General features: G+C 36.8%; 1 protein-coding gene across 3 annotated transcripts in view; it reads left to right on the top strand.

Annotated features, from left to right (window-relative positions):
* Positions 1–14,694, top strand: part of MAP4K5 (mitogen-activated protein kinase kinase kinase kinase 5) — a 136,709-nt gene that overhangs the window by 46,147 nt on the left and 75,868 nt on the right. For all 3 annotated transcript variants that reach the window (XM_060294789.1, XM_060294790.1, XM_060294788.1), the window contains exons 4-6: positions 9,570–9,660; positions 10,123–10,187; positions 13,089–13,144. In XM_060294789.1, the coding sequence (XP_060150772.1) occupies positions 9,570–9,660; positions 10,123–10,187; positions 13,089–13,144 (212 nt within the window). The remainder of the gene's footprint in view (positions 1–9,569; positions 9,661–10,122; positions 10,188–13,088; positions 13,145–14,694) is intronic.

Genomic DNA, 14,694 nt, shown 5'->3' with positions numbered 1-14,694 from the left:
GTCATTTTCACAATGTTGATTCTTCCAGGCCAGCACATGGTATATCTCTCTATCTGTTTATATCATTTTTAATTTCTTTCATCAGTGTCTTATAGTTTTCTGCATACAGGTCCTTTGTCTCCTTACGTAGATTTACTCCTTGTTATTTTATTATTTTTGTAAATGGGAGTGTTTCCTTCATTTCTCTTTCAGATTTTTCATCATTAGTGTATAGGAATGCAAGAGATTCCTGTGCATTAATTTTGTATCCTGCTACTTTACCAAATTCATTGATTAGCTCTAGTAGTTTTCTGGTAGCATCTTTAGGATTCTCTATGTATAGTATCATCTTATCTGCAAACAGTGACAGCTTCACTTCTTCTTTTCCAGTTTGGATTCCTTCTATTTCTTTTTCTTCTCTGATTGCTGTGGCTAAAACTTCCAAAACTATGTTGAATAATAGTGGTGAGAGCGGGCAGCCTTGTCTTGTTCCTGATCTTAGTGGATATGGTTTCAGTTTTTTACCATTGAGAACAATGTTGGCTGTGCGTTTGTCATATATGGCCTTTATTATGTTGAGGTAAGTTCCCTCTATGCCTACTTTCTGGAGGATTTTTATCATAAATGGGTGTTGAATTTTGTCAAAATCTTTTTCTGCATATTGAGATGATCATATAGTTTTTCTCCTTCACTTTGTTAACATGGTTTATCACATTGATTGATTTGTGTATATTGAAGAATCCTTGCATTCCTGGGATAAACCCCACTTGATCATGGTGTATGATCCTTTTAATGTGTTGTTGGATTCTGTTTGTGAGTATTTTGTTGAGGATTTTTACATCTATATTCATCAGTGATATTGGTCTGTAATTTTCTTTTTTTGTAGTATATTTGTCTGGTTTTGGTATCCAGGTGATGGTGGCCTCGTAGAATGAGTTTGGGAGTGTTCCTCCCTCTGCTATATTTTGGAAGAGTTTGAGAAGATAGGTGTTAGCTGTTCTCTAAATGTTTGATAGAATTCGCCTGTGAATCCATTTGGTCCTGGTCTTTTGTTTGTTGGAAGATTCTTAATCAGTATCAATTTCAGTGCTTGTGATTGGTCTGTTTATATTTTCTATTTCTTCCTGGTTCAGTCTCGGAAGGTTTTGCTTTTCTAAGAATTTGTCCATTTCTTCCAGGTTGTCCATTTGATTAGCATAGAGTTGCTTGTAGTAATCTATACTAGAGCCTGCTTGCGCACAGGCTTCTTGGTGGCTGCAGCAGCAGCCTTAGAGTTTCATGCCTGTCTCTGGTGTCCACACTGATAGCCGTGGCTCGTGCCTGTCTCTGGAGCTCATTTAGGTGGTGCTCTGAACCCCCTCTCCTTGCGCACCCCAAAACAATGGTCTCTTGCCTCTTAGGCAGGTTCAGATTTTTTCCTGGACTCCCTCGTGGCTAGCTGTGGCGCACTAGCCCCCTTCAGGCTATGTTCACGCAGCCAACCCTAGTCCTCTTCCTGGGATCTGACCTCTGAAGCCGGAGCCTCAGCTCCCAGCCCCCGCCCCCCTAGCGGGTGAGCAGACAAGCCTCTCAGGCTGGTGAGTGCTGGTCGGCACCGATCCTCTGTGCGGGAATCTCTCCGCTTTGCCCTCTACACCCCTGTTGCTGAGATCTCCTCTGTGGCTCCAAAGCTACCCCCTTCCGCCACCCACAGTCTCCGCCCGCGAAGGGGCTTCCTAGTGTGTGGAAACCTTTCCTCCTTCACAGCTTCCTCCCACTGGTGCTGGTCCTATCCCTATTCTTTTGTCTCTGTTTATTCTTTTTTCTTTTGCTCTACCCATGTACGTGGGGGGTTTCTTCCCTTTTGGGAGGTCTGAGGTCTTCTGCCAGCGTTCGGTAGGTGTTCTGTAGGAGTTGTTCCATGTAGTTGTAGATGTATTTCTGATGTATTTGTGGGGAGGGAGGTGATCTCCACGTCTTACTCCTCTGCCGTCTTGAAGGCCTTCCCCACAAACCACTTTTGACATGTTCATTCAGTCACAGCACTGTCTTCATACACTGCACAAACCTTTTTTTTGTGTTTTGGTTGTGTTTTTACCTTTCTTGAAATAATAAAGCATGATATGCTGAAAATGTTGCTTTTCTTCTTCCAACTTCAGTATTAAAATGGCTACACAAAAATTCACCAATTTTGATGTCTTTGTAAATGCATGCTGATATGACAGCCGTCACATACAGTCTAACAAAATTGCTTTGAATGAAGTTAGAGACAACTAAATGCTACTAGAGCCATCTTATTGAAGAAACCGAATGAACCTTTTGGCCAACACAATGTATGGGTAAATCTTCAAAAAGGAAGATATACCTATATAAAATAATAATGAAAATGAAGATGATGTTTTGTGAGGTTCTAGAAAAGAAGTAAAATTCTGACCAACAGTAGCAGGTGAGTTGGGAAGGGGTAATAGAGTTAATGCATTCCAAGGTTATTGTATTATTTGAGAGGAGAATAAAGATATGAATTATGCGTAACCTTTACCAAGGAAAGTATGTGTGTTAAAATTTCTAGGGTAACTTCTGAAGAATAGCGATAGAGGTTGTCAATTCCAAACTGGTTGTGGAGGAAAAAAAAAAAGACAAAAACAAACCAAACAACAACAAAAAACTCAATCTAAAAGAAGGTAAGACAGGACAAAAAGAAGTATAGAATATGGAACCAATAGAAATCACAAAATAAGAGGTAGATAGTTATCCATGTATTTCAGTAATTACTAGGGAAAGAAAAAATATTTAAATGACCTAGTTGACAGAAAAAGATTTTCAGACTAGAGTACTGTGTTTTGTTAAAGTAATGTTCATGGTGTTTTTGTTTTTTAAATCAAACCAACACAGAATGGTTTGAAGTGGAAAATAAGTTCTCCTGGCTGCAAGTCTTTATTCCCTTTCACAGAAGTAACTACTGTTTTTTTCCATTTCCTTCCAGACATTTTCTATATATTGTTCTCCAGACTTCTTTTTTTGTCCTCTCACTTTACAACTGTTTGAACATTTTCCATGTTAACATATATTGCTGTTATTTGTTCTTGTTAATAGCTGCAGAGTATTTTGTTGTACAGAGGTAACATTCATTTAATCCCTTATCGATGTACATTTAGGTTATTTCCACATTTTTTTGCTGTTGCAATCAGTGTTGCAGTGAACATCTTTGTATGTATTGTTGGGTATATAAAGTTTGATTAATAGTGCCAAATGGCTTCCAAAAAGCATGATCAGTTTTTCATTTTCACAGGCAGATTTGAAAATCTTTCTTAATACTGTCTCCAAAATATATATTACTGGGAATTGTAAAACTTCTGCAAAACTGATGGGATTAAAAAATAGCTTTAATTTGTGTTTCTTTAATTTGAGAATAAGCATCCTTTATAAGTTTATTGGCATTTATATTTCCTTTACTATGAAATACCCATCCATCCTCTTTTCTTAGCCTGCTTTTGAAGGTGTGTATGAGAGTGGGGTTATTTGTGAAATACTTTTTGAAAGATGATTTTGAAATTCCAAGATTCTTCTTTATCTCAGGATAATTTTTTATTATTTTTATGGAGTGCTTAGAAGTGTCTGATGGAGAATACTAGTACTAGAAATTAGTTCATGCAGTCCAAAGGATTCCTTTCAAAGACTTATAGCCAAGTTCAAAGATCCGGAATATGACATTGGTATCAGTTGTTATGTTTGGTTCTTCTTGGGCTAACATCCATAAAATGGATGTCCAGAAAGTCTACTCTACCTTTGACTATATTCCATAGAAGTCAGCAGTTCTTTCTGGATTTAATCTCTTTCTTGCTCTGATTTTGTTTATTTTTTAGTCCATGCTGTGTTTGCATTCTAATCATAGGCCACATCTCAGTAAGGTCGTTGTTCCTCTTTTGCTGGAAAGGAGGACATAGTAGTAAGTACTTTGCCAGGGTCCTGGGAGTTATTCAGCCTCCTCCCAGATACTTGCTTTCCAGTTGCCAGGATCCTTTTCTTTTTTTTTTTTTCAATTGGTTGCAGTTGGAAAGTCAGCTGGGGTTATGATGCGGCAACTCCAGAGATCACTTTCTGATTTTGGTTTAGGCTTCATAATGATGCCGTTTCCCTTTATGTCTTGGGCCAGGCATTCCAGAAATTAGGATTGTCCTTGCTGCACACTGCCCTGTTGTTTGAAGCACTAAGTGACTCTTCCACACTATGGCTCATTCTTTAAGCCCTTTAAATTGATCTAGGTCAGCAGCTGTTTATGTAGTTCTAGATATTGGTTTAATTGATTAACCTCAGTATTAAATTCATGATCTACTACCATATTGTTTCAGGGAGGGATATGATGAATCGTATGGCTGCCTTTCATTTTGCCACAATCAGATTTTTAATACCTAGGACCCTTTTTGTTGTTGTTGTTAAAATCTGAGAGGCATATTGCTTTTAGTCATTTCCCAAGTACTATTTTTTAGGACCCATTTGATTACCAAAACCCTTAAGAGGATATTGAATCCAAGTGTAATCCAAAGGACCCTTTTTATACACGAGGGGTGCAACCAGCTTACTTCAGTTCATTCCCAGAGTGTGAACACTTAAGCCCTTTATGTCAACTTGCCAATAGTATCAAAAGGCCCTACAGTTCCAGTCTCTTACCTTCCAAGACTTCCACTCTTTCCTTATTATGTTTTTATAAATGTATCAAGTGTGGCATTATTAGAGTCTATCTTAACGCTATTTTGGTGGACTGATTGTAGCAGAAGCAACTGGTAGCTAAGTAAACGCTGGCATTGGCTAATTGTATCCAGAGCTAAGAAACTGAAAGCAAAGACCAGACTCCAGAGTTACCCCAGATACTAAGCCATATCTTATAGAGTAGCATGTTTTGGGGAATGGGCTTCCTACTTCAGTTAAAAATTGTAGTTGAGGGTTGCCGTGTGCTGCTAGACAGGAGATGGCTTAGGAACAAGGGACAGCGGTGGAGTTTGTCCACCTTTAAAACTTGGTCTTCAGAATCTTGTAGTGCTTGTTACCCTTACTATTAGCAAATCTGTGTCTGAGTGTTAGCCTTCACTGTGGTGAAGGCTGGGATCACTGAATGTGCCAAACTTAAACCCTAATACAGTGTTTTTTCAAAAAAATTTAAAACATAAATCCCTGTGTCAGTACCATCTAGAGGGACTTCCCTGGCTGTCCAATGGTTAAGACTCTGCACTCCCAATGCAGGGGGCCCAGCTAAGATTGCTGGTCAGGGAACTAGATCCCGCGTGCTGCAACTAAGAATCCCGAATGTGGTGATGAAGATCCTGCATGTCACAACTAAGACCCGGCACAGCCAAATATAATAAACAAACAAACAAACCATATAGGACTCTATAACTAATGCTGCACTTTTCAGTTCTTTTTTACGGCTACCTCTCAGAGCTCAAGCCAGTCTTAAAAGCACTGAAAATCTGGACTGGTTCCACTATACCATCTCAAACACAGAGCTACTGTCTCTCTTTCTTCCCTATGGATCACCTTTCTGGCTGAAGTGGGGGACACTTGTTTTTTTCTTAGGACTATCAGGTTGAGTTCCCTAACGCACAACTGCCCTTATCAGAGAAGAAGGGCAAAGACACCCACACATTCTGTCTCTGGTGGATTTTTCCCTTCCTATATAAGGACATACTCATCAGCCAGGTTTTTAGTAGGACATTTCTAGGAACCTTAGCCACAGTCATTCATGGACTCTTATTCTAATATTCTACTTTTAATGTGATTCTCCTGTAACTAACAACTGACTCAGTTTTCCATGCTTCAGGTTTTCAAGACACCAAGTGTGATTGGCTCATCCCATTTTTTAACATCACTTGTCCCACCTCAGTGCGTTCAGCAAGTAGAAAACCACAAGGCACACACAGTAGGTCCTGTTGCATGGAGGTGGATTCTCTTATGAGGGCTGTGGTCAGGCTGGCAGTGGTTAGTCCTTTAGAAAAAAGTGCCATTAGCACAAGTAGGAAAGTCCAAAGAGAAAATTGGTGTCTGAGAGAAGATTTGGAACCCTCAGGCATATTAAATTCAAGGTGCTAGCAAGGCATTCAGGTGAAAATAACAGGTACATAGTCAAAACTGCAGATATGGGGTTCTGTTCTTCAACTACTCTAGTTGACTGCTGGGGTATGAAGAATGCAACTTCTCTTTTTTGAGAAAATAGCTTCTCAACACCCATTTATGCATGAACAACAGAGCTGGAACCTACAGGCCTGAGGCCTCTGGACTTAGTGGATTTTATGCTGTATCTCAGTGAAAGGTAACAGTGATCTGGTATCACCCAATCAGAAGAATGAAATAAATCCAAATTTCAAGTAATTTTGATGAGGCTGATGTAAGCCATCAAAGAATAGCTATATCTGTGATAAATAACTATTTAGCTTACTTGCCTTTCAGGATGAACTACAAAATACTATCTTTATGTAAAACTGCTTCATGTTGCAATTTCGGTTCATAGAAGATTCTGCCCACTTTGCATTGAAGCTTAAGCCAATACTGTGAAATAGATATTTGAATAACATACTCAAAACTGAAGTTTATTCACTAAGTTACGTATATTAAAGAAGGCACAGTCCCCAAACATCTGAGTTATTAATGACCTGTTCTTGTGAATTCTAGCTTCTAGCTACAGTCATAGAAAGCTGTCGCTCAGTCTCACCAAGACTCTGTCTTCCCTGGCAGAAACCTCACACAGCTACTACTGGGAGCACAGTTGTGGTGTGGAACACGGCTGATTTTCCTGAAGAATTAGTGTCTGTTACTCGTAGTTTTAATTCAGCCGTATTATTGACTTTTACAGGTCGGTTTAAGAATTTAGACATCATTAAGAAGTTAGGCACCATTTGTGAAGTTACTCCTGTGAGAAAATATATTCTAAATCCTAGACTTAACTGAAGAATTGTTCAGCACAGCTCAGATATAAGACTTCTGTGCACATTTAAAAGTGATTAGGTAGGGAATTCCCTGGCAGTCCAGTGGTTAGGACTATGTGCTTCCATTGCAGGGGCACAGGTTGTTTTTTTGTTTTTTTTTAAAAAATTAATTAATTAATTAATTAATTTATTTTTGGCTGCGTTGGGCCTTCACTGCTGCAAGCTTTTTACTGTAATCTTCAGGAGTTATCCGGTACTTCTGCCTCGGTTGATAATGGGGAACATGAAATTATCATCTATTCTGGATTATCTTTGTTGATGCCCTTCTACTGGCAAATTATTTTTTAATTATTTTTGGCTGCATTGGATCTTCGTTGCTGCATGCGGGCTTTCTCTAGTTGCGGCGAGTGAGGCGACTCTTCATTGCAGTGCGCGGGCTTCTCATCGTGGTGGCTTCTTTTGTTGCGAGTGCGGGCTCTAGGCGTGTGGGCTCAGTATTTGTGGCATGAGGGCTCAGTAGTTGTGGCTCACGGGCTCTAGAGCACAGGCTAAGTAGTTGTGGCACACAGGCTTAGTTGCTCCGTGGCAAGTGGGATCTTCCCAGACCAGGGCTCGAACCCCTGTCCCCTGCATTGACAGGTGGATTCTTAACCACTGTGCCACCAGGGAAGTCCCTATTGGCAGATTATTAAGAAATTATTTTCTTCCTCACTTTCTAGGAACTCTATTTGGTGCTTGCTGAAATAAAATGTTGCCACTGTGCACTTAGGTTTAAGGCATATGTAACCATTCATGTAATACAGGTTTTCCCATTTTTACAAATAAAAGCTAAATTTTCTTTAAAGATTTTTACTCAGATTTTTATTGTTAGAAAATTGTACCCTTATTTGATTTATCTAGTTCTTTAAAATTGGTAACACTAAATTATTTAACTGAATTATCAATTAATGTTAACTTGAAGGGACTGTTGAAAAGAGTGCCATAATGATTATAAATAAATTTGGTGTATCATACCTAAATTAAATATATGTATAAACCACATCAGTAATGACTGGTTTTTTTAAAAGGTATTTTATGGCATAGAAAAATATTTAAAGCTTTGTTTTAGCTCTGAATTGAAAGTTGTAATATAAGGGGAAAATATCTCTGATTTGTGTGAGAATTTTATTTGTTTATCTAAGGCCTAATTTCTAAGTTTTTCCTTCTTGGCCTTGTATGTTATTCTAAGATGACTTTAAGTTAGGGCTAGAGCTTATCTGGACACCGACTGGTTTTAAACGTGATGTTGTTTTACAAAAGACCATTACAAAACACTATCTAATAAAAAATATGGTGATGTCCTAAAAAGGAACACTTTTGTTTGTATCTTTCTTGCCTCCAGCATATAATAATATTGCTGTTGCATTTATTCTGTGTCAAATATTGTATTAAATGCACTACATACTCTTTCTCACAGCGTTCCCAGCGGAGGGACTTGCATAAACAGAAGCTTAGGGGCATGAGAATCTATTACAAAAATGGCCAGCTGGGTTTCCCTGGTGGCTCAGTGGTTGAGAGTCCACCTGCCGATTCAGGGGACACGAGTTTGTGCCCCGGTCCGGGAGGATCCCACATGCCGCGGAGCGGCTGGGCCCGTGAGCCATGGCCACTGGGCCTGCGCGTCTGGAGCTTGTGCTCCGCGGCGGGAGAGGGCACAACAGTGAGAGGCCCGCGTACCGCAAAAAAAAAAAAAAAAAAAATATGGCCAGCAACTGGTATTACCAAAATGTAGGGAATGTTTCTGGAAAGTGGTAGATAAGGAAGCCAAACTGGTGGAATGAATTCAGATGATACTTTAATGGATTCAGCTGTGATTCAGAAGAGTTAGATTGCCTAAGGTTACATTGCCAGTGAATGGCTGAATCGGCTGCCAGTGAATGGCTGAATCGGCACTTGAATCCAGGTATGTCTAATCCAGACCTCGAGCTCTTCTTCATTACATTGCATTTACATAATACAAATGCAATCATTTTATCAACTTCTAAACTCCTTTTACTGGAGTAAAACACTGTTTCTATGCAAAATGAAGTTCGGTGATGACAATGTCATTCTAGGCAGTATTCCCATATTAACCATAAAATTCCCATAAATAACGAATATTTTATTTGAATATAACTTTTTCTAGTTTAAACAACCCAAATAGGTTTTTGGTAGACAATTGGAAAATACAACTCAAAAAAGAAGAAAGCAAAGTTACTTTAAATTTTAATACCCCAGACATAAACATTGTGTATGTTTTTGAGACATTTTTTTCTGTATACATATGTACTTATATAATATATATGTAATATCCCTTCTTCACTTAATATATCATGAACATGTTTTCATATCAAAACATGTTTTAACTGTGTTGTAATATCTATGACTGTACTATAAGTTATTTTACCATGCTTTCATTATTAAGTAACACTGTAGAGAATATCATCTCTGCATATCTCAAGAAAATAAATTTTGAAGTGAAATTATGAGTTCTAGGATTTTATACATTTTTAAGGCTTCTGGCTTTATAGAAAGAATGTACCAGTGTACATTCCCATTAAAGTATTAAGAATGTCTAATTCCTCATCTCTGATACTTACTGTAAAGTTTTCCTTCTTATAGATAGAGACACAAAATGTAACATGGTGACCAAGTTATTATCATTTTGTTTTTCAGGAGATGATTTTTCTTTGATTCAACAAGAGATATTTATGGTTAAAGAATGTAAGCATTGCAACATTGTTGCCTACTTCGGGAGCTATCTCAGGTAAAAAACACAAAAGCATCTACTCTGTCTTTGTATTTCCTATTTCTTTGCTCACATACCCCCTCCCTTTCATGTAAGTGCTATTTTGTATATAAATTTTAAAAATTATTTGTCTGAAGTTCTAAAATTTCTCAGGTCTTCTTCTTGTCTACTCTTTTATATTAATAACGACAGTTTCATTTATGCATTTATACCTTATCTGGCAACCTTAATGAAATACTATGAATGATTACAAATAAGTGTTTTAGCTTATAAAACTGGGCACATTCTAAACCATTTAAGGTGGGAACAAAGCTGAAATTAATATGCTTTTCTGTATCCTGAAGGGCAATTTCCTGTTGCAGTCTATCCTAAACCTGCAGTGTATCCTAAACCTTTGTGTGCTAAAGAGTGACAGCCTTCAAAATATGTCAGTTGTTGAGAATTACTAACTAATATAATTTTCTTTCTCTTTCATGTTAGTCGGGAAAAACTATGGATTTGTATGGAATACTGTGGTGGCGGATCACTTCAAGATATTTACCATGGTACTGTTAATTTGACTCCACATTTTAAAACTTTGACTTTAATGACTGTTATTTGACATTTCTAGTTAACAAGGGATACTAACAGGTAGATTTACTGTTCTTCCGTCCTGCTCCTGGAGTATTGCGTAAAAGAAACCTATATTTTGTATTTTGTATTTTGTTGGTTATTCAGTTAAATTGCTGGAGCCTGAACTGAGAAATCGGAGAGTACTTGAACAATCCAGATTTAACTTTTCAGACGTAGTCTCTAGGAAGTCTTATGTAGTCTCTAGGGAAGTATTTTATCTACAAACAAAGCTGCCTAAACTTCCTTGTAAATTAGAATTGAAATGTAAAGGGTGACTCTCACATAAAGCAAATTACATGTCTATCTTAATAATAACTTAAGCTGCTAACTAGGAAAACAGTTTAGTTGTTGCTATAATATTTTTGTATTAAAAATATATAATTTTAAGAATTTGGAGTATTTTATTTAGCATTATGTTAATTTAGACAACTTTCTGAATTGAACTTTCCCTTATAATACTATATTAGAATGACTATTCTCTTTTATTTTACCCCTGTTGTTGATTTTTAAAAATTATTGGTAGAAAACAGCTCTGTGCCACTTGGTTTAAAATTCTTTTCTGTGGGACTTCCCTGGTAGTCCAGTGAGTAAGACTCCATGCTCCCAGTGCAGGGGGCCCGGGTTCGATCCCTGGTTGTGGAACTAGATCCTGTATGCATGCCGAGACTAAGAAGCCCACAAGCCGCAACTCAGAAGTCCACATGCCGCAACTAAAACAAACAAAAGATCTCGCATGCTGCAGCTAAAGATAACACGTGCCACAACTGAGACCTGATGCAGCCTAAATAAATAAATATTAAAAAAATAAAATTATTTTGTATGATTTTATGAAAAATTATCTTTTATATGAAGAATTTTTATCTAATATCAAGAATGAGAACTCAAGGATATGGATTAATAAAACTATGCAGTGGGCATTTTTTATTTTTTACTACTTACCCTTTTAAATTGAAAGAATTATTTTGAGACATTAATTTTATTTCTTTATGAAATTTCTGCTTTCCATTATTAATCCTGCTATTTATTGAATTAAATTGAATCTAAAAAGTATTCATCCCTGTAAATATACTAGATAGCATAGTAATCAAGAATAACTACACCTATAATAACTGTTAATAAAGTGGTTTCAAAACCCTTCTATTACTCCTATTTTATCAAGTTACTGCGAATCAAAATTTTATGTTCCTGAGTAGGTGTAGGGAACCAGTGATTAAAGTATGTAGTAAAATATTTTCTTAAGTAAAGATTACATGTAAGTGTATCTGATTTTGATTTCACTGTCAGCAAATACCACCCCGGATTTCAAATATTCTTTCATGATATTGGAAGGCATATTTCAAAAGCCCCTAGTTGGGTACTTGCAGAAGGATTTTATATTTCATAGGGAGAGATTTGGTTTTCAGAAGTTACCTAATGGCTTTTTGGATACTTAGGTAAGGTATTGGATCAAGCTCCTTGTTTCGATAGATATAGTAAAGAATTATGCTAAGGAAATGATATCTTGACTTTTAAAAAAATAAATGATGCCTTCTAGTATATTTCAACAGTCGATCCCTGTATGGTCCTCTAACTTGTGTATGTAACTGTAACTAATTATATATGTTTTTCTCATTTGGGGGCTTTATTGTTTAAAATATTGTTCAGGATTGAGATCATGTCCATTGCTTTGTATAGAACATCCTGTGATGTCCAGTACTGTGCTTTGCACATTATGGGTGCTTAATATTTTCACTGTCCAAAGTTGTTATGGAACAAATCTTCCATTTTTTTTTTTTAACATCTTTACTGGAGTATAATTGCTTTACAAAGTTGTGTTAGTTTCTGCTGTATAACAAAGTGAATCAGCTATATGTATACATATATCCCCATATCTCCTCCCTCTTGTGTCTCCCTCCCACCCTCCGTATCCCACCCCTCTAGGTGGTCACAAAGCACCGAGCTGACCTCCCTGTGCTATGCGGCTGCTTCCCACTAGCTATCTGTTTTACATTTGGTAGTGTATGTATGTCCATGCCACTCTCTCACTTCGTCCCAGCATACCCTTCCCCCTCCCTGTGTCCTCAAGTCCATTCTCTACGTCTGCCTCTTTATTCCTGTCCTGCCCCTAGGTTCTTCAGAACCATTTTTTTTTATTCCATATATATGTGTTAGCATACGATATTTGTTTTTCTCTTTCTGACTTACTTCACTCTGTATTACAGTCTCTAGGTCCATCCACATCACTACAAATAACTCAATTTTGTTTCTTTCTATGGCTGAGTAATATTCCATTGTATATATATGCCACATCTTCTTTATCCATTCAGCTGTCGCTGGACACATAGGTTGCTTCCATGTCCTGGCTATTGTAAAGAGAGCTGCAATGCACATTGTGGTACATGACTCTTTTTGAATTATGGTTTTCTCAGGGTATGTGTCCAGTAGTGGGATTTCTGGGTCGTATGGTAGTTCTATTTTTAGTTTTCTGAGGAACCTCCATACTGTTCTCCATAGTGGCTCTGTGAATTTACATTCCCACCAACAGTGCAAGAGGGTTCCCTTTTCTCCACACCCTCTCCAGCATTTATTGTTTGTAGATTTTTTGATGATGGCCATTCTGACTGGTGTGAGGTCATACCTCATGGTAGCTTTAAATCTTCCATTTTTAAAGTACATTTAAAAATTTTCAACTTTACTTTTTTTTTGTTTCCTGATTATAAGAATAATATATGCTCATCATGAGGAGAAGTCACCCAATGATTTATACAGAAGTTTTATAATTGTTTCTCATTTTTAAAATGTTTTTAATCTGTTGTATTGAAATGTGTAACGATGTGGTCTCTTTTTCTTTGTAGTTACAGGACCATTATCAGAATTGCAAATAGCCTATGTATGCAGAGAAACTTTACAGGTACTATGTTTGCTTATGTAGATAGAAATGCAGTTCTAGTTTCACAGTTGAAAACAATAAAATGGTGATCTGCCCAAAAGAAAAAGAGTAAACCAAATTTTTCTGTTAACCTCTGGTAATTCTGTAAGCCTAGTTATTTCTTTTGTGAATGAGTCTCAGAAATTCATTTAAGTTGATGCTGGTATACACAATGGTGATGTTTGGTGTTCTGCTTTGTAGTGCTTAGCCCTCAGTTGCTGCAAAGCTGAGGAAAGCCATAGGTGTGAATTGTTTTTCATGAATGAATCACCAGACCTCTCAATTATAACACCTTGTCTAAGCTTTCCCTTCAAGTTTTATGGCAGTAAAAGGAATCCTTTTGCAAAAGACATGAGTTCTTTTACCATTTCTCCCAAAATGAGAGTAAAGTTGCATAACAATAACCCAGAATGTTATCTGGAAATCTTTGTTCTGTGTAATATTAATAAGTGCTATCGTTATCAGAATCCTTTTTAGAAGCTTCTAAACATCGTATTAAGTTGAGATTTCTTTACTTCCTTATTTCACATCCTGTGAGAGCTTTTACTATGTTAAAGTAGGTTATGAATCTTCAATAGGTATATAGAGTATGCAGCATTTCTTCCAATTTATTTTGTTAGTTCCTTGAAAGATTAGTGGTTGAAAAAATTAGCAGTTAATAATTTTGTTCATATACTTTAAGGCATTTAATTTAAGAAGCAAGATTAAGTTGTAGGGACTGTGTTTTTTATTTTGGCAATTCACAACTGATACTTGTTAATTGATGCTTCTATCTCTATATTTCCTAGATTGTGTAATTTGTTTAGAAGTGAAATTGATGTTCTATATGTTATTCTTCCATATTTTAGAAATTGGGAATTTGACCTGATTTAAGGGAAAGTTCTAGTCATTTCCAAAAGAGTTGGTTTCCACATGCTTTAAAATTTTATTGTTAGATATATGAAAGTAAACATATATATAAATAATTTATATTTCTGTAATATTTGCATAACAAAGAAATCTGCTTTTTTTATATCCATATAAAATAGAAACCTAATCATGCACTCAGAGCAGAAAATTGTTGACAGATTAGTGTTCTTTATGTTTTAATTTCCAAAGATCACTGCCTCTTTAAGTAATGGACAGAGTACTACATGGAGGTAGAAAACAAAACAAAAACTTGTGTTTGCAGTCTGGCCCTGGTATATGACCATGATCTCTCATCTATGGTTGTAGTTCCCCAAGTATAAAATGAGGCTCTAGAAGGGATGACCTCCAAGATATTAGTTCCAATTTAAAAATTCTCTTATGCTGACAAAGTTCCACATCTAATGTCTGTCAACCGGTGAATGGATAAAGAGGCATGGTTTATAAATACAGTGGAGTATTATTCAGCCACAAAAAAAGAAATCCTGTCATTTGTTACAACACAGATGAACCTGGAGGACATTATGCTAAGTGAAATGAGCCAGGCACAGAAAAACAAATATTTGTATGTAGAATCTCAGTTATATGTAGAATCTAAAAAAGTTGAACTCACAGAACAAAATCCT

Source organism: Globicephala melas, chromosome 2, assembly GCF_963455315.2.
Source record: "Globicephala melas chromosome 2, mGloMel1.2, whole genome shotgun sequence".
Taxonomy (NCBI): Eukaryota; Metazoa; Chordata; class Mammalia; order Artiodactyla; family Delphinidae; genus Globicephala; species Globicephala melas.
This window is presented reverse-complemented; position numbering and strand designations above follow the sequence as displayed.